Source organism: Notamacropus eugenii, chromosome 5, assembly GCF_028372415.1.
Source record: "Notamacropus eugenii isolate mMacEug1 chromosome 5, mMacEug1.pri_v2, whole genome shotgun sequence".
Taxonomy (NCBI): Eukaryota; Metazoa; Chordata; class Mammalia; order Diprotodontia; family Macropodidae; genus Notamacropus; species Notamacropus eugenii.
In genome coordinates, this window is record NC_092876.1 from 444,081,756 (window position 1) to 444,102,819 (window position 21,064).

Sequence of the window (21,064 nt, forward strand, 5' to 3'; positions counted from 1 at the left end):
AGTGCAGAAAATGGTGACAAGTCAAAATTAACTGACATCTCCCGTTGGGTCAGGTTAGTGAAATACAGCACTGGGAGATGCTATGGAAAAATTCAGGCAAAGATAGGTTGTGTGCCCATCATATTTTGTTTGCCACAGCAATAAGGCAGCCAGTTCAAGATGACATATAGACAGAATAATAGGTAGGAAAAGTTTAAGGGTTAACAAGTACTTTTGACTCATTTATACTAACTAGTTAAGACCATGAAAATAGTTCACATCATTTGGTATATAGGGGAGAATACCAGAGGAACCAAAGATAAAGCCAACTCCTGAGCTTTCTCCACCTACAATAGATATAATTCTCAGTTATCCATATGTGGATTATCCACTTAAAATTTTTTATCTGGTCTCTCTCCCTAGCACTGCTTCAACAAAGTGTATTCTTGGATGCTTCCTCTCACCATGCAGCTCAGGGAATATGAACCAATCTTAATATTATCCTAATCAAAACCTAATTAAGAAGGAAAATCAAGTGCCAGAGAATCAATTAATGCATTGCAGAGCTAAATTAAAATGACTTTAGCATTATCTGCTGTTTGGGTCATCCATGATGCTTTGGGAATACACAGACCATTCAAACAAATTCAGCCTATGACTACGTGCTTAGTATAGATGATTGAGAGTTAACTGTGTTTAAATTTTCTGTGGGAAATAACTCGTTTAGGTGCCTTTGGAACTGGTTGAATTATTCAAGTCAAAGAGTGTTGGGTTAATGAATCAATGTCAGCCTAAAGGAAGGGTTTTAGTGGTATGTTATAGAGTTCTAGTCATGGAGATGCTATTTAAAATTTTTATCATTGACTTGAATGAATCTGTGACATACTTATTTAGTTGGCAGATGACACAAGCTAGGGAGAAAGGTAACATATTGACTGCTAAAAATTAAATCCAAAGTATCAGGCTGAAACAATGGGCTGAATTTAATAAAATGAAATTTACTAGTACTAAAATCCTGCACTTGACTTCAGAAGAACACATAGAAGGTGGGGAGATGTCATTCAAAGAAGTCAATGGCTAGACAGCAGTTCATACTGAATCAACAACGTAAGCAAATGTAATCCTGGGGTACTAAGTTTCCAGGGTAGGGGGGATGATTCCACTGTCCTTTGTCTAGGTTGGAACACAGTATGATTATCATAAAAAGTTCTGTGTGCTAAATTTTGAGAACAGTATTGACAACCTCTGTAACTCATTCAAGAGAAGAATACCAGGAAACCAAGGAAAATTAAATGAAGCCCTATAAGGATTTGTTGAAGGATTTAGAGAAGGTTAGGTTACAAGAGGTAGAACTTAGGGGAGAAGGGTGAACATGTTACTTATTGCTGTTTTCAAAGATCATGATATAGAAGAGGATTATACTTGTTTAGCTTGCCTTGCCAATGGAAAGCATAAAAAACACTGACTAGAGAAAGTCTTCCTAAAAATTAAAGCAGCCAGTTTCATGTCACTGAAGATCTTTGAAGTTCCTTCCATCTCTAAGATTCTCTGATATTTCCAGCTATTAGAGGTAAAAGAAATATTCTGAATTGCTAAAATTTTAACATTCACTTTAACGTTAAGTAAATGAAGGTCCTTGACAGTAGTCAGTAAATAAAACTCTTGAAAATGAGTTAAACTATGTATCTTATACATACGTATTTAGGATCATTATTGAATTCCAAAATTTATTAGAGAGCATAATGTTAACTAAGAAAGCTATAAGTTATTTCAGCAAAACTCTTTGTTGTTGTTTGATAGTTTTTTTAAAGTAACAGATATCTTAACTTAGATACCTGGCTGGATTGTTGATCTCATCCACGCGGGCATTCCCTTCATGGGGCATGGAGAGGTGGGTTTGGAAAGTAATGTAATGAGATGTAGATCTTGACCCATCCACATCTTCTCATCCCATGAGGTTCTTATCTATGTCTTCTGTAAATCTTCTACATGGATCCACCCATCATATTGTGAGGTTTCCTCCAGGTTATAGTTTCAAAGGTGGAGACCAGTGCCGTGTGGGGTGTCTAATCAAACAAAAAGGAGGTGTCAAATTCTAGCCTTGCTTCTATGATCATTTTTTGGTTTGTCTTTAGCACAAGCACTTGTATCTTACAACTTTTTCCTCCCTTACCTCCACTGTGCAAGTTCCCAACCTGCACCCTTATGAACCAGATATCAGCTGCTCAAAGCAATTATAACTCAACCACCCAGGGCTTCCACAACAGTAGCTACACAGGTATTACTGGAAAACTTACATACTCCCTGCCCATAATACTCACTCCTTGTACCCCATATCAACTTGTCAATATAGCAGGCACCCCTCGGAGGGCAGGGACTGCTGAGTAAAGAGCATTGCTTTCCTATTTTTTTCATTTTGAATGGAGAGAGTAAGTCACATGGGAGGAGCATGCATGAATGGGTGGTAAAATTATCTCAGATCTCATTACATTACCTTCCCCTCTTCCCCAAACCCTCCACTCTGCCAGCCTTCTTTGTTGCTGTCAAAAATTCCACCTTACTTGTGAGAGGATGTTGTTGACCAGATGTGGCTGACATGTGTCCCTCACGTCATAGATTTAATAAGTTTACAAGTCTTCACATCTCCTGTCTCTATTTCCTTCTCTGCTCAGGTAGCCAGCACCCTAGTTTAGGCCCTTACCACCTCTCTCTCTCTCATCTGGATAATTGTAATAACTTTTTCATTGATCTCCCTGCCTCAAGTCTCTCCCCATTCCAGTGTAAACACAGATCCCAAACTGATCTTCCTAAGAAGTAAGTCTTATCATGTCACTCACCACCTCCATGTCCAATAAATTCCATTGGCTCCCTGTTGACTCTAAGATTAAATATTATTTTATCTTTATTTCATTTTTTAAAGTTAATATTTTGTACAAGTTTTATAACATAGTTATTTGTGTAGTAGCTCATATATATGATTTATGACTAAGGGTATGTTCTCATAAATTTTTTTTAACTGAAAGCTGTGCATGATCAAGGAAGCTTGGAGACAATTACTCTAGATCTCTTGACATTGTGTGGATGTTAATCCCCTTCCTCTTCGTGTCATTTCTGATGCCTTATTGGTAATGCCATGTAGCCTTTTCATACCCACTATGCATCTATCCATTGTCCTTTGGGTGACCCACAGCTTTAACTCACTGGATAATGAAATGCTTTGTAGCCATACAGTAGCATGAGAAGAATATTGGTTTTAAATAAAAGGGACCTTGTTAGAGGGAGGAACACAGGGTCACTGAAATCACCACATACTTTCCCAAATGCATTTGGGAAATTGTGCAGCAAATATATTTTTTTTAAAAAATTCTTAGACTTTGTCTAAACATGTAAACCATTTGACTGAATTTGAGGAAGTGAAGTAGTTGAATTCACAAGTAACACCAAGTAACCTCTTTTTACCCAACTTTTTAACTTTTCAACTGGTTATCTTGGATCCGCATTATAAGTATTAACTCATTTAATAAATTCTGGACTTCTTTCCTTGACATGTTAATGTAATCGAATCATTTTAATTTTTTTCTTCCTTTTTTATGGAAATGGTTAACTCTATTTGGAATACCATTTGAATCTTTCTTCAAATGATAAAAAATAAAAATTGATAAGGAAAAAGTGTTTAAGGCACTAAGTTGTAAGGAAAATATTTAAACAGCCCCCTTTTGAGCCTGAAACAGCAGGTCTGATCCTCCCAGTGAGATAGACTGAAGTGTTTGCTTACTTACCTGTGGAGATAAGGCTGACTGACTCTTGAGGATTAGGTATCTGTTTATTAAATTATGTCTACCTATGTGCTAAATAGTATCTAGTTCACAGAAAAAAGTTGGCTGCCTCCTAAAATATAAAACCGATAAAGACCTACTTGTAACATTAAAGCTTGTTAACTATTTTGAAATCTCTGAATCTTTATAATTAATGAAGCTTTGATTTTTCCATTCATTTACTTTCACATCCAATCAGAAATTGGATTAAAAAAAAGTATTGATAAATTTACATTAGGGTGCCTTCTTGCTTATATAGTTTTTAAATGGCCAGTGTGGGAATTTGTTTAGCTCAACTATACATTCTTTCCCCTAAGGGTTTTCTTAAATGTTTGCTATTTTTTTTTTTAAAGTTAATTTACAAAATAGATCTAGGTTCCAGTCCTACTTCTGACACATTCTGAGTGTGTAACCAATAGGATAAGTTGCGTAACCTCTCATGCCCCAGATACTTCTCTTATACTTTGAGTTGCAGAGTATTAGTAGAGGGAGGTTTTTTACTGGAAGATCCCTACATTGATGGAATTAAAGGTCAAATCCAAAAACAAACCAAAAACCAGGATAGATAAATTTAATCTGGTCTTTGTTGACATGTTCTGAAGCAGAAACACTGCCATACGTGGAGCGGGGGAGGAAGTTACCATCACTTTTGGTTAGTACTCATAAAAAATCCCAAAAGCAGTAGATACCTGTCACTTCTAAGGCCGTGAAAGCAACCAAAGGCTAATCATCTGAACTAAAAGTTTGCATGGTTTTGTCACCAAATGGATTGTCAGTGACCCCAGGTAATTTGAAATATCCTTGAAAGCAGAAGCTAAGATTCAGTTAATTCTCTAAAAATAATAGGATAAGATCAACCCTTACCCCTCCCCCTCTTCTTCACAAGTGTTAGTGATTTGCTATTGGGGCAAAAAAGGGGAAAAAAAAACCTTTTCAATTGTATTTTCCAGAGATGATGAACATTTGTTAATCCAGCATTACTGCCAAAGTTTGAACCAGGAGTCCCCCCTGAGCCAGCCTCGTAGTCCTGCCCAGATCTTGATTTCCTTAGAGAGTGAGGAAAGAGGGGAGCTAGAGAGAATTCTAGCAGATCTTGAGGAAGAAAACAGGTGAGTTTTCTCTCTAGTCTTACCTTTAACATTAATACATATACACACAGTCAGAAATCAAGCTGGGGAATCCATATGTCAAATGCTTTTATTTTAAATTGTTTTTACCTTGTTTACCTCTATTTATAGTTTCCCTTGTATTTTGTATTTTGGGAAAGGAAGTATATACCATGGTGTACTTAGCTACACAATCATGTTTTAGCTTTCAGAGTGACTCAATGCTGCACGAGTTATGAGGTTTTGTGTACTTTGACTTCATAGCACTGAAGGAGAATGTGAAAATATAGGTAGCGTACTGTTACAGTTAAGCAGTTTTAAGAATTTTTCTACCAGTTTTTTCTAAATTCTAATACATTTGGGACAGTAAGTTCATTGTGTTGTGTTTTGGGGCCACTTATTTCATTTTATTTTTCATTGTCAAATACATAAAACATACTTAGTTGATTGGTTGGGGTATTGGGGAGAGGGTTTTTTCAGCCCTTCATCACTTAGCTGTCTCCAGCAAAATAGGGAAAATTGTCGAAGAGTTATAAGAATTAAAATAAAAATTAATGTGGAAGAGTAAAATGTTTGGTATAAAATTATGACTAGGAAGTATTCTAGAATAATGAAATTAATACAGCATTACTATATTTAGAAAATGTCACTAATAAGCAAACTTGTTTACATAAACCCAATTTCTACTCTTATTCACCTTCCTTCAAAACCAGTCTTCCTAGATCTTTTCTAAAAATTATTACTTCTTGGATACTATATACACTTCATTTTCCCTGTCTTTTTTTCATTTTGAAATAAGTTGATATCTTTTGTTTTTTCATCAAATTTATTTCCAAGTAGATTCATCCTCTCCCCCTGCCCAAAGCATCGTTGCCTCTCACAATGATTTTTCCTATTTTTAGTGTAGGCAGTTCAACAAAATGAGTCATCTCATTGGCTGTGTCTGACAGTATATGTAATATTTCAATTCCATAGTTCCCTACTTTTGCTGTGAAGGGAGAAGATACCAGGAAATACAGTGCCTTCAAAGATTACTCCCAACACAGCTGAAAAACAGCTCTACTAGAGATGTTAAAATGAAAAGGCAAGATATTTTTATTCCCATTTATGAAAAATGAGGTCTTTGTTTTTTGGATTGTAATCACAACTACATTTCTGTTAGCCTGTGAGACTTTTGTTTTGGCTGAAAAATCATCCTTAGTCCATGTTCATGCCAAATATTTTGCTTTAGAGCAGGGGAACTTAATTTTTGTGTATATGTTATGGACCCATTCTCTGAATGAAATTTTTAAATAAGGTAAAATTCAAAGGAATACAAAGGAAGTTAAATACAGTTAACAGGTGCTGTTTTTTTGAAGTTACAGATCCAAGGTTAAGAACCCTTGTTAGAGGCCAGCCTTATTTTTATGAAAAAGTGACAGCATGACAAGAAGCATTGATTTAATCATGGAATGCTTTAAAACAGCTATGATTCTGATGGGTATGGATAGTCTTTTCACCAACTCAGACTGCTGTCCTTCTACATCTTAATAGATAGTCTTAGGCTGTTTGGTGTGGCAACAAAAAATTGACTTAATGGGCAGCCTTCTGGTGGTATACTTATATGAACTTAGCTTGGCTGGTCTTTAGATGATCGACACACATTTACTATTGGTCCGATACTTGCCTTTTTAACATGGATCTGCCAGAACTCTGAACTTAGGTTTACCTCCATGCAATAATAAGGCTTCAAAATAGGACATTAGTGGCAGTAGCCAAGGAATAGAAGTACTTCCATATGTTGTACTATAGATTTGTATTTGAAAGTAATTCTCCTGTTACTAAACCAAAGCAAAAAGGGTATCTCTCACATTTAGAACATGTAGCATTTAAAGAAATAGACTCTGTGGTAGAAGAAATAAAATTTGACAGTAGTTTAATTTAAGGGGGAAATGCCATATGGAAATGAACCTAGATAGGGATAAATGTTATTATTAAGCATCTGAGATCTGCAACTCAACAGTGCTCTGTATCAGACCATAAGTTAGATTTTTAAGAAGTGTGGTTTGGTTCAGTGGAAAGAGTCCTAGAAGGCATGGATCCAAATTCTTTATCTCCAACTTATTTGTCCGTTTGACTTTAGGCAAATTGGCCTGTCAGGGCCTTAGTTTCTGTATCTATAAAAATGGCACCATGGGCTAAATGACCTTTTAAGGCTTTTTCCAGTTCTAAATCTTTTCTTACTGATGATCTTAAATTTTTCTTTAATTCATTACTATTCATTTTTTAATTTGCCTTTGTGCCTTGCAACTCACGAGTATATATTTGGGAATAAGGAGACCAAAGAGAATAGTCTCTGCAAGAATTATTTACCCATTTGCCCAGGCATCTTCAGTAAGAATTCATATTTGCATAGCACTTTATAAAGCACCTTCTTCGAAACATCACTATAAGCTAGGTAGTGAAACAATTATTATATACCCATTTTCCACATGAGGAAACTGAGCTTTAGAGAGGTTAAATGATTTGTGTAATATATCACTTGAGTAAATAGTGAAGTCAAGACTTAAATCCCTATCCTCTGACTTCGTATCTAATGATTTTTCTACCATGCCATGGTAACTAGTGGTTAACAGATAAGGACTAATACAGAAAAAAATCTTAGGGGATGATTGCCTATGTTTCTCTCAAGTGATACAGACTTACTTGATTCAAACAAATTTGTATATCTTTTGCGCTGTAGTTTTCTCCATAATGCCTAATTTTATAGAGGAAGTCACTTAGTGGATTTGAGTCCTGTTCTCAGCTCTAGAGCTTGATAAGTATGTGACCTTGAGAGTATCTTTCTGTTAACTTGTACCTAGGTTTGTAAATACAAAGATAGAGCTCCAAGATCAGTTTATGGAACTTAAGGGGTTTATTGACAGATTATAGTGCAATTTAGTGGACAAAGGATATTGAAGATGCATATACCTAAGTCTCCCTGCCCATCCCCCTGGGTTCTGATATGGACTCCATTTGCCAGACATGAAGCAGTGTGTCCTTCCCTAAGCTTATAAACTGATAGACAAAAGGAGCTTAATCCTTTCACAAATGCGCCAACCCAAGGTAAGCAGACTCAAGTCACCCTTGAATATTACCAAACATAAGTAGGCCAGAGAAAGGTAAACACAGGAATTGGTAAAATTCCTTTGGGGGCAGGGATTAAAATTCATAGACTAAGACGTTCTGTTTCTGCCAACGAACTACACCCACCCTTGGGACAAAGGGCCCAGTCTAATCAAATTTTGACATTTGCTTAATTTCTCAGAGTCTTATTTCACATCTGTTAAAAGAAGGTAATACTTATACTGTCTACCCAACAGGAGATGGTTATGAGGAAAGTACTAAGGACAGTAAATGCTCTCTGCTAGACTTTCTCCTAGCCAAGCCAGTTTCGTCCCTCCTTTTTGGGTTCAAAGGGGACCCTTGAGAGGTCTGAGGTGCCTTTTCTCTGATGCTTTCAGCTTGAACTTTACTGGCTGTGTTCCCCCACTATTAGTTAACAGTGCCTAACTAGCACTATGGTTCCATTAAACCACTTAACATATGGAGATTTACTTCAACAGATATACTTTTGTTCCTTCTAATTTCTCAGGGGCATACTCTTCCCCTAATTCCACCTTGGCCTCTGGGCTCAAATTTAGTATAGTTTCTACATATCATTGATCTCATCAAAATTCATAACTGCATGAAATATGATTATCAGGTGAGTCCTTGTCTAAGTGACTATGGGCTGAATCCTGAAGATCACTCCTTGAGACAATATTGTTAGCCAAGCTGGTTTGTAGAATATGATCTTAGGGGTATCACAGGCTTGGTCTCCTCTACATTCAAAACTTATAAGATCAGAGTATCTAACCCCTTTCTCTAGACAGAGAGAATAAATGCAGAGGCCAAAGACTGAGGCCCATTTCATCAGCTTTGTTGAGGAGACCCCAAGGTACATTGTGTCTCATCAGAAAGTGTTTCACATAAAAAATCCAACCAGCCATATAGAATGATCTGGTGGGGGCAAAATTAGTTAAGGAAAATAAGACCCTTTTGAAGACACTGCCAGTTTAGGTTCTGCAACCAATCAACAATATATCTCCTAACCATGTGTTTGCAAAAGGTTAATATACATGCCAGTGTCTCCAAGACACGTCCCATTACACGTCATGACTCTCCCAGAAGCCAGCTTCAACAGAATCATTCTGTCCCCATTATATTAGTAAGCCTCCAAGTGATACACACATTGTTTCTTCTGCTCATATTTTACATAGCTTTACTTTGTAAGTTTATTGAATACTGAGCATTGCTATTGCATGCAAACAGAGCAAAAACAGTATATTCCCTCAGCTCCCAAAGGCAAGTGGCTGTTTTTTGCCAGGGGCTATTAAATAGTTGGTTAATATCTTCTATGTAAGGTAAGCTGTGGTATAAAAAGGAAACTAAATTCAATTTAATTAATGTTACAAGTAGTTAGAAACTATTGCCAGTTTGTTTCACACTCGTGGCTATAATGAAGTTTTCAGGTTATCTTATAGATTTTGGTTATTCATTCTGACCCAATCCTCCATTACCCAAGATTGAGACTGCACAGAGCAGTTAAATGTTGGGAAAATTGCTAAACCCTGCCAGTCCATTATCCTTTTTGCTCTTTTTAGAGAATAACAGGTCTTTTTTTCTCTATGGGGTAATTGTTTTTTTCTCTATGGGGAAATATGTCTCCTTTGCTCAAATGAGTGTGTGTACATATATATGCATATACGTGCATTCATATACATATATACATGTGCACACATATACACACAGCTTTGTACACACACCCACACATTTTATAGTGACTTCTTTGACTTTTATTCATACTTAAAAGAAAAAGCCGGGTGACACGAAAGGAATGATCTTTACTACAACCTCTGTCTGAAATAAATATGAATTCTGATTTTACTTCTGGGCCAGCAAGTTGCTTTACCCTTTTTTCTTGCCAAATCTTGATTCACATGGATGCTAGGAAGTTTAAAGTTAAAATGTATTTATCTATGTTCAGTTCAACAACAGGATCATCTCTGGATTTCTGTTACTTATTTAATAATGCTTTTTTTAATAGGTTGCTCTTTGCTGATCAAGCATTATAGTCTGCTACTTGTATTCCTGAATTAAATTTTCTGGAAATTGTTAGAATGTTGCTTCATCTGGTAAATAATCCTGAGGTTAAGTCAGTCACCTAGAAGCTGCCAGTTCCCATAGCTTTGGGGCACCAGTGCTGTATGCACAGCAAGTACATTAGGCTTTTGTATGAGGCCAGAGTTCATGAGAATTCCAAATATATTTCCCATTGGTAGTGATGTTGCTTAATGGCTCATTCTACTCAATGTTGGCTGTCTTCCTCCATCACACCCCCCACCCACATATCCCTTTTTCTTTCCCCGGCCACTTGAGAAAACTTAGAATTTACTATCCATTTTGAACTCCTTTGTAATACTTGTTTAAAATTGTAAATTAGCCCATAGGAGAATTCATTTTACTATTTGGCTTTCAGACTTTGTCCACTTCAAACCTTGAACTGTTAAATAATTAACTAGCACATGCTTTTAAAAGCAGCCTCTTTTGTGAAAATTGAAACCTCTTGAGTTCTTAACATTAGACCCTAGTTACTTAGTTTCTGAAAATAACCATAAGGTTTCTGATACTCAATATTTGAAAGAAAAAGAGCCTGGGGAAAGGAAACTCTGGAAGTACACATACCACAGACACACTCCTTCCCGAATTGAATGACCTTATATGAAATTCTGTGTGAGGAAACTCAAAAGAAAATTCCTTTGGGTCAAAGTTTGAAGTCTTAAAAAAGAAAACAGATAGGAGGGAGAAATAGTTTGTCATCCTGGTTTCATGAGATTTTGGCCCTCACTTCTGGTCATCTAGCCTTAATACTGTCTAGTCAAATGAGTAATGCATGTAAAGCATTTTGCAAAAATTAAAATGCTTTGCAAATGTCAGCTCTCATCATTGTCATCAGTCCCTATGATTGAGATCATGAAAGAAATATTTTGTAGTTGGAGATGAAGGACCTGGCTTGAGTTCTGGCTCTGACTCTACCAAGTTACCTTTTTCTTTCAGATCATCAATTTCCTCATTTGTAAGATAGGAGATAATACCCCCTGGTCTGTCCAATTGCATTTTATTTGTGAGGAAATCATAATAATAGCTAGTATTTATAAGGCACTTTAAAATTTGCCATTTACTTTAGATATGTTCATTCATCTGAGCCTCATAATAACCCTATGAATTAATTATTATAGGTAATATTATACTTATTTTCAGATGGGGAAACTGAAGCTCAGAGAGGACATGTGACTTCATCAGGGACACATATTTTGTAATCATTAGAGGTGGATTTGAACCTAGGTCTTCCCAACTACCTAGGCAAACAGTCTGTTCTCTATGAGGCATCTTGGTAACACAGTAAAAAGTCAAGTCATCCAGTATTTATTAAGCACCTTTTGTGTGCCAAGTTCTGTGCTAAGCTCTGGGGGTATAAGAAAGGCAAAAAACAGTCCTTGCTTTCATGGAGCTCATGGTTTAATAGGGAAGACAACAGGCAAAGAACTATGTATAAAAAAGATATATGTGGGTAACCTGAAGATAATAAAATAATAAACGTAGGCAGGACACTAACAATAAAGAGGACCAGAAAAAGCTTCTAGAACGAGGCATGACTTGAAAGAAGCAAGGAAAAAAAAGAGGCAAAAATGAGGAAGGAAGAGGGTTCAAAGCACGGAGGAAAGCCAGTGAGGAGGTCCAGAGTTGGGTGATGGATTGCCTTGTGTTTGTGAGAAGAAGCTGGGTGGCGGAGTGCATGGCCGTGTTAGAAGTATATATTGTATTAGAAAACTGGAAAGGTCAGAAGGAGCAAAGTTATGAAGTCTTTAAAAGCCAAACTGAAGATTTCTCTTTGATCCTGGAGGTAACAGAGCCTCTGAAGTTTATTGAATGGGAGGGTGACATGGATTGAGTTTTAGAAAGATCAGTTTGACAAGTGACTGGAGAGCCTTGAGGGAGGGAGAGGAATTCTCGCTATTGCAATCACCCAGGCATGAGGCAAAGAAGGCCTGCAGCAGCATGGACTCATCTACTCATTGATTGGATATGGGGGAGAGAGAAGGGTGAAAAGAGAGTGGGGAGTGGAGGATGACACTGAGATGGCAAGTCTGGGTAAAGCACTGACCTCACAGCTGTGCTCAAATGAGATTACGTATAAAGTCTTTTGCAACCTAAAAGTGTATATAAAGGCTAGTTATTATTACTGGTGTTGGACCAAAGCAGTTTCCTCTTAGTAAACTGTAAATGCCGGAATACTTGAAGGATCCATGTTTTTATGAATGTGAGAGGTATAGTCCCTCTGCAGATACAGATTACCATCCCACCATAACTTAGTGGATAGCATTATCAGATGCTGTGTCCTGTGTGACCATGTACCATCTGTGCTGCAAAGCTCTGAAGTGTGAATGCCAGGCTAGACAACTAAGGAACAGAGGAAGCAGGACAGAACATGTGTATATGTGCACACGTGCTCAAGCACACACATGCATATGGGCCCTCAAATGCACAGGTAGAAAAGAGGAGAGGACGGGTAGCTGTGTAGCACTCCACCACCAGGCCTGAGGGAAAAAGCACAGCATTCAACTGATTTGACCACCCAGAAGTCACCTGGGGAAAAGACCTGGGCTGAAGAACTGTAAATTGCTTATTGTGGAAAGAGGCTGAGATACTTTGAGATCAAGCCCCCAAGGAAACAGCCATCAGAGGAGATAAGGTCAGAAGGTGAATAGGGGAAAATTGGGGGGAAAGTTTTTAAAAGATTGAGATGATCAAAGATCTCAGGAAGAAAGAAACACAAAGACCTTGAGCCCAAGCAGATAAATCACCAGGGAAAACATTAACAGAAAAAAAAAGGACCTCCAGATTGAGTAAGAGATCTAGTTTGAAGGAGAAGAGAATCCAGTGGAATGTGAACCACAACATGTTCCTGAAGGGCTCACTAGAGAAATGAGAAGTGTAAAGGCAGAATTGATGGCCTGCACCATGAAAATAAAGGGCAGAATTGAAAATCTGGAATTTGTGACAAGTCTTAGTTCCCAATCTAGAAAATAGAAATACCATTAAAAGAAAACGTGCCACTCTATTTGCGTACAGCAATCAGGAGAAAAACCTCCAAATATAAAGGAAATTCACAAACAGAACTGTTCTGCACCTGGGCAGCTATGAGGTATGGTGGACAGAGCACCAGGCCTGACTCAGAGGACCTGAGTTCAAAACCAGTCCTAAACACTTACTAACTGTGCGACCTGTGCAAGGTCAAACACCTAAGTTTCCTCTTCTGTAAAATGAGCTGGAGAAGGAAATGGCAAACCGCTCTAGTACCTTTGCCAAGAAGAGCCCAGATGAGGGTCATGCAGAATCAGACATGACTGAAACAATTCAACAACCGTTCTGCCCCCACCAGAGGACATAGGAGGGAATAAAATGTGTTCCAAAGCGCAGTGGAACTCAAGATATAACCCAGAATGATATGCCTGCAAATAAGAGTTTAACCATATGTGAAATAAGGTGAATGTTCAATAAAAGAGGTATTTGAAAAATATTTAGAAAGAAAACCAGAACTGAAGAGATTATTTGCTTCTCAAACACTCCTTAACAATAAAAATGCAGGGGACTGATTAATGCAGCGGTCAAGGCCGGTAACAGTGACAGCAGAGAGACTATACAGAAACTTTTCTAAATGTATGCCAGGAGACAGGGGTGAAGGCCTGGTAGAGGTAATAATGAAGAGGTAAGCATGGGGCAGTATAGACAGAACCTGTCAACACCTTGACTATAGGTGAGTCAATATATTTTTTTGTGTGTGTGGGACTATGTTTCAACATGGGAGAGTAACTGAGAAGGGAAGCAGGGGAAAGAGGAATGTGCAATGTGCCAGGGTCAAATCAAACTAGCACTGAAGGAAAGAGCCTACAGGAAAGTGGGTGAGGACAAGGGGGAGGTATGGGGAAGAAGGCCTTACTTTAGTGTTGGGAGAGGGTTCCACTGATGAACGCTCCAGTGGAAGAAAAAAAAATGGTCTGTGAAGGAAGATGAGGGGGAACTTGTGCTGAGTGTGGCCTGGGAGGTATGGTCCTTGAAAAGTTTATTTGCCCTACTTTGAGGGGAAGGGAGTTGGAAGCCCTAGAAGCAACAGGTACCTGGGCAAGTAAGAGAACATGGACCCAGGGAAGAGATTTTGAGGCAAATGGAGGGAAAATAAAAGGTAACCAGAGCAAGTACTGTGACCCACCCTTTTGTGCTCAACATCTCCAAGATGACGTAGGCAGACATTGTATTACTGGCCTACAAACACCAACCTTTCCTACCTAAGTAGATTCTGCCAGAACTTTCATCCATCTGGAATGGCCTTCAGGTTCCCAGAATCTCTTCCATGTCACTATTAGGCATAAAAGTGTACACAGTGGTGGGCAAAATGTAAAACGCTATCTACCTATGAGCTGTTGTTTTTTAAGAGGAAGGAGAAGTGAGTTTTCAAAATCATCAAACCACATTTAAATCAGAGTATCCTCATTTCTAAAGGTTTGCAATTAAGTGATGGCCATTGAACAAAAAGGTCGTTTGTGAAGAATTTTGTGGCTTTGTTTATTACCATTGGAATATATAGAACAGATTTGGCTGCAGAAACCAACTGACATGGCAGCCTTTTATGACAAGGAAGAAAAGCTTAAAATTCTGTGTAGACAGATATGAAAGAAATGCATTTTGATCACTCAGGCATTATTGGTTATTGCCATAAAGTGAATATCTCAGAGTTAATGACCCACAGTTGTAATCTTACTAGGCATCTTAATTCCTGATTTTCTCACAGGTTCCTCACATTTGTGCAATGTTTGTTGCTATAATATAGTTAAGTTGTACCCGAAGCATATCCTTTGTGTCCTTCCTTTATGCCCTCATAATTTTTTCCCCTGAAGTTTTGATTTTTAAGCAATCTCCATGTTCCCATTTGCCGGACTCTTAATGGGACTGGAGATCTTACTCCTTTGCATGTTCTTTGAGTTTCCTTAGACTGGTGTCCTCCCAAGACACAAAAGAAGTCGCTTGGTTCCAGGGTTGTGATTCACCTTGCTCAAGGCATATTACAGCATCTCCCCTAGGCTGACTTGTTGGTTTGTTGGTCGGTGGGGTTTTTTGTTTTGTTTTTTCCCCTACATCGTTTAAAGCTTACCTCAGATGTGGGGATAGACAGAAGATTATTGCCTTCACTAGGGAAATATTTATGCTGTGAGAAATCAGATTTTGACTTTGATTTTTTAAAAAAAATGATTGTTCAGCCTTGCTTCATCATTACCGTTCAGCGTCTACTGGGACCAGATGCAGCAAAAGAATATATCCATTCATAAAAAATTATAAACAAATAACTCACGTTCATTTGATATGTCAGAAAGTGGTGAATATGAAATCACACTGAATTTACTGAGCTTGTTTAACAAGAGAGGTGATTACTAATGATCTATAAGGGAATCTCCATAATACACAGAGACACTAATGATTCGATAATGATTTCACAAATAATATTGTACGTCTCCACTGATCACAGATGGTAAGGATTTCTGGCTTACTTGTCTGAGAAATAAACAACAATTGTTTTCCTGGAAATTAGAGCCAAAGCAAGTATCCAAGTACCATTTTTGGAATTATTTCACTCAGTTTATTTTCCTCATAAGAAAAATCACAGCATGTTCTATTAGAAACCTTGTAGGCTGAACAATGTCTTAAAAAAAATAGTCTTCGAGTTTCTTCATCTTTTTTTAAAAGACACTAGGGCTAATATTTGCACAGTACATTATATCCATTACCTCATTTGAGCTGTGAACAGCACAAGAAGGGAGATGGTATAATTTTTATATTACAGATGAGGGAACTGAGGCATAGAGAGGTCATATGACTTTCCCACGGTCACTTTCAGAGGCAGCCTTTGAACCTAAATTTTCCTTTTTTCAAACTCAGAACCTATCCAGTCTATCTGTTCCTTAGTGTCTCACCCCAACTGCTTCCCTCCTGTTGCTATCAGGAAATGATAAACATTAATTCTGCAAGATATATTTAAAAAGTCTAAAAGAAAAATAATATGATATGGACTTAATTATCATCTCTTTGCTGATGACTTTCATATCTATCTATCCCGCCCTAATCTCTGTGCTGACCTCCAGTTTTACATCTCCCAGTATCTATCAGACATCTCAAGCTGAATGTCCAGTAGGCATCTTAAACTCAACACATCCAAAACAGAACTCATTTTCTTTTTCCCTATATACTCCCCCCCAACTCCAAACTTCCCTGCTATGGTTGAAAGCACTATTATCCTTCCAGTCTCCCAATCTTGGAAAATAAGTGTCATCCAGGATTCCTTAACTATCTCTCACCCTGCCATATCTAATCTTTTGCTAAGGCCTGTCAAATTCACCTTAATATAACATCTTTCAAATATGTCTTATACTTATATCACTTTGGTGCAGGCTCTCATCCTCTTATGCCTGGACGGTTGCCTTAGCTTGGTGGTGGGTGGCCTGGCTCAGGTTTTTCTCCATTCCAATATATTCAGCCACCAAAGTGATTTTCCCAAAGCACAGGCAGGACCATGTTTTTTCTCTCTGTCTTTCTCTGTCTCTTTCATGCACACACATAATATTTAATAAACAAACTCCAGTGTTCCCCCTCACCTCCATGATCAAGTACAAAATCCGCTGTTTGGTGTTCAAAGCCCTCCCTAACCTAGCACCACCCTCACCACCTTTCCTTCCAGTCTTCTTACAGCTTACTTGCTCCCATTTCTACTTGTCTTTCAGTTGCTTAAAATATTTTTATCTCTTAATTCTGGGCATTTTTTCTCTGGTTATCTCCCATGCTTGGAATGTCCCTCTTCCTCATCTTTACTCCCTGGCTCCCCTCAAGTTCTAACTGAAATCCCTTCTTCTGCAGGAAGATTTATCTAATTCCTCTTAATGACAGGGCCTTTCCATCTTGATTATATTCCAATTTTCTTATGTATAGCTTGCCTGTGCATATCTATTTGCTTATTGTCTCCCCCTTTAGATTGTGCCCTCCTTGAGAGCAAGGACTGTCCCTTGCATCCCTTTGTGTCCCCAGAACTTAAAATAGTAGTTGGCATATAGTAGTGTTTAATTAACATTAATTAACTTACTACATATAAGAAATTCTGATTATTTCACCAAAAAAGAAAGAATTGGTTAGTTTTCAAAACGAAAGAAAAACTAGAAAGAAACAAGTTGTGTTAGGGTAAATCTATAGATCTGACCAATCATTAGAATTTGTTCAACAATTATGTCCAAAAACAACAAATTAATTATGCACCCTTTCCAAGGGCCCAACTGATATGATCTTAGTGCAGGGGTTCTTCTAGGGCCTCTGACTTGTTTTTATATTGTAATAACTATTTCAGTATAATTGACTTTCTTTATAGTCCTGTGTATTTTCTTTTATGCGTTTAAAAATATCATTCTGAGGTGGGGTCCTCCAACCACCAGACTGCGAGAGAGGTCCCTGTCACAAAAGAAGATGAAGAACCCCTGGTACAGTTGAAGCAAGCTACAACAGAGCAAAAGATCATGGGGGAAACTGGGTTATCTTTACATGCTATATAGAAGAGAGGGAAATCCTACCCTTTCAGAAGCAATACTCAATGTCAACACATTTTATAATAAATCAGCTTTCAAATGCAGTTTATAGCTTTAAAATCCAAGATCTATTGCAATTTCAATAAATGCTTTTGGGTTAGAGATGTCTTATTTTCTGTTAGAATAAACTGAATACTTTTCTTTGATATGGAGTGCTGGGCTACCCTAAGGCCCCACCCTTAACTGTCTGTATAATGGTTAACTCTCTCTATATAACAGATCTCCTGGTTATAGTTTTATGGGCATCATAAAAGACCCCCTCCTCCCCGGTCCAATGAAATAATTCCCTACCTACTCAATCTTGAAATTTCCTTAACAAGAAACAAAGCATTTTATTCTATGTTTCAGTGTGAAGTCTAAAATACAAATACACCTGGAAGAAATAACATTGACTTAAATTCACATTAAGGCATAAATCACTGCTACCCTGTATGAAAAACAGGCTTTGATTAAGGAGAAGGGAGAATGGAAATGCTATATTTTCCCTATCTTAATGGGTAAATTATATTCAGCAAATACTTACTAAGCATCTACTCTGTACAAAGCATTATGGGAGCTACCATAAATAAACAGCTGAATCTTCAAAGACTGCACAGTCTAGTAAGGGAGATAAGATTTGTACTCATATCAATATAATAAAAATCCTAACATAAGTGCTTAAAGGGGAGAGGGCTACAAGGAAAATAATATGAGGATTCTGAGAAGAAACATAATTTTTATAGGGGAGATCAGGAAAGACTTCCATAAATGGAGACAATGGGTCCTGAGCCTTGTCGCAGATAATGAGAATGATGCCAGCAGTCAAAAATGACTTGGAGTGGAGAGAAAAGAAGACAGATTGGAAAGAAGTTTGGTAGATACCTGGGAGAATGTATACAGAAGAGGGGAGCAGATGGTAGATGTGGCTACAACATAGACTATGTGGGAAGCATGGGTTTTGGAGCAAGCTTGCAGAGGCCCTTGAGTGCCAGGATAAGGCATATATAGTTACATACTTTCTGTGTGTATGTGTATATGCATACAATAAATGTTGCTTCTTTAAGTCAATAATGGAAAATATATTTCATGCCTATATTTCAGGGACAGTAAAGTACTGTGTTATCAGTAGTGACAAGAGAATTCTAGTTTGAAAATGAGGTCAAGTACCTTCAGGTAAATTGGCAGCCATAAATCACCCAGTGCTCACCCAAATCTTTCAAGACTGTTGTAGCATCACCCTTTAGCCATAAAATTCTCGATGGTGCCCCTAGTCCTCCCTTCTCAAGCTTTCTTTTTGAGCCTGAAAGGAAAATGACAAAGTTGTTGTCTTGCTTGTGTCGGGCAAGAGTAAAGTAAGAAGTCCTTGCTTTTTCCAGCAATTTTATAGTTCATTTCATTCCTTACATCCATTAATTACTTGGGGATTTTAAAAAACGTGTTCTTTATCTGGATGGCTACATTCATATATTTGGTAACACGAGATGCATCTACATAATTGTAGAATGAAAGGAGTTTTTTCTTAGCTGGGTAGAAAGCAGTAAACCAATAATGAATAGGAAATTCTTTTTTCTGGGATGATTGCTTGCCGGAAGAAAATGTGGTGACAGTAGACATGAAAAGTGAATTTAAATTAGTGTCCTTTGGGGAACTATCATAGAAATAGAATTTATAAGATAATCAAGAATGTAAATAGATTTTCTGTGGATTTCTATTCCAATTGCTAACATATATTTGCCTGATTTAAACAACAACAAAAAAGCCATGATTATGTTGCTGCAGAGATGAGAAGTAGGTATATAATATCAAAGAAAGGGAAATAAAGTGCTTCAATTCCAATAATAGTGTAGTAAATTAACAGCCAAATGAAACTGATCTTGTACTTCCGTATCTTAGGAAGACATCATAGCATAACAGTTTCCCAAGCAGAATATATTCTCATATATCAATATTAAGTATAGTTCTTCATTAGAAAGCATCAAAAATGAACTTAAGTATCTTCTATGTGCAATGCATTTGTTCTAAGTGCTGGAAGAGATGTGTAAGTATTGCCCTTAAGAAGTTTACATTCTAGCAGATCACTTATGGATGACGATGAAACTGTTCCAGATAAGATGTCAAGAAGATTGACTTAAAATATAATTTTAAAGATAATACTTCTTAAAACATGTAAGTATAATGCTTCTTAAATGCATAATTAGTATCAAAAACTTGCCCCAAGCTCAAACTTTTTGATAATAAAATAATCTCTATCCCCTTTCTTTAAAAATCTAATAGTTATGCCAATAATAGATGTCAGCTATTGATAAGTAATGTATATATATATTTAACCTTTTGCCTTCCCCATAAAAACAGCATTGTTCTGCAAGACCTTTATGAAACAGATATAGAATGTTTCTTAAGAGGAAAAATAATATAGGCTTTAAAAAGGTAATTAAATCCATGAAGAGTGCTTTCATTGGGTTGCTGGCCAATGTATACATCTCTTGGGCCATTGCTGGCTTCTTAAAACTTTTGGTCCAGCTTCTAGTCCTATCCCCAAGGTTATAGAAGAGAAATGAAGCTCAAATTAGAAAGAGCTGCAAAGTTCACACAAACCAATTTTGCTGCAGTTGTGGAGCAAGGTAGATATTTGATGTATACGGTTCGTTTAATTCAGATCTACTAAGTTTAGGGTTTAAGTAGTTTGGAAGGAAGGAATCTTAAATATGTATGGAAAACAATAGTTGTGTGTCTAGATGTGTGCTTTTTTAACAATACATTTTATTATGAGGAAATTTAGAGTGGTAGGGTTTAGGTTTTTGGGGGGCAAGAGGAGGGTGCTTGGGGGAGTTGTTTGTTTTGCTGCTTTCCTATCCAAATGTGACTCTTCCAAGGCTTTTGGTAGAACATAAAACATTGGACCACAGCCCATACTTATTAGGCAAATGGTAGACTGAAATTTGTCTTCCACCCCAGTCCTTTCTCATTGATAATTTCATCTTCATGGAAACCATTTACTAAGCATCTATGTCCTTCTGTCATAATAGGTATTTTTCCAAATGGTTTCTTTATTACTGCCCATAAAATCTGTTCAAGATGCTAAAAGTTTGTGACTTATTTCTTTGCCAACAGGAATCTACAAGCAGAATACGATCGACTGAAGCAGCAGCATGAACACAAAGGCCTGTCCCCACTGCCATCCCCTCCTGAGATGATGCCCATCTCTCCCCAGAGTCCCCGGGATGCTGAGCTTATTGCAGAAGCCAAGCTACTGCGCCAGCACAAAGGCCGCCTGGAAGCCAGGATGCAGATCCTGGAAGACCATAATAAACAGCTGGAGTCACAGCTGCATAGACTGAGACAGCTACTGGAACAAGTGAGACCCAAATCTTTATTCCCCTCTGCCAAGCAAGGCTAAAAAGTCAATACATAAACTTGTTTTATAAGCTAAGCCAAGCAAGGA

The 21,064-nt window shown here is 37.5% G+C and overlaps 1 protein-coding gene across 15 annotated transcripts in view; it reads left to right on the forward strand.

The window, feature by feature from the left end:
• Positions 1-21,064, forward strand: part of DMD (dystrophin) — a 2,329,373-nt gene that overhangs the window by 2,281,720 nt on the left and 26,589 nt on the right. For all 15 annotated transcript variants that reach the window (XM_072616876.1, XM_072616880.1, XM_072616878.1 and 12 more), the window contains 2 exons: positions 4,745-4,903; positions 20,734-20,977. In XM_072616876.1, coding sequence (XP_072472977.1) covers positions 4,745-4,903; positions 20,734-20,977 — 403 coding nt within the window. The remainder of the gene's footprint in view (positions 1-4,744; positions 4,904-20,733; positions 20,978-21,064) is intronic.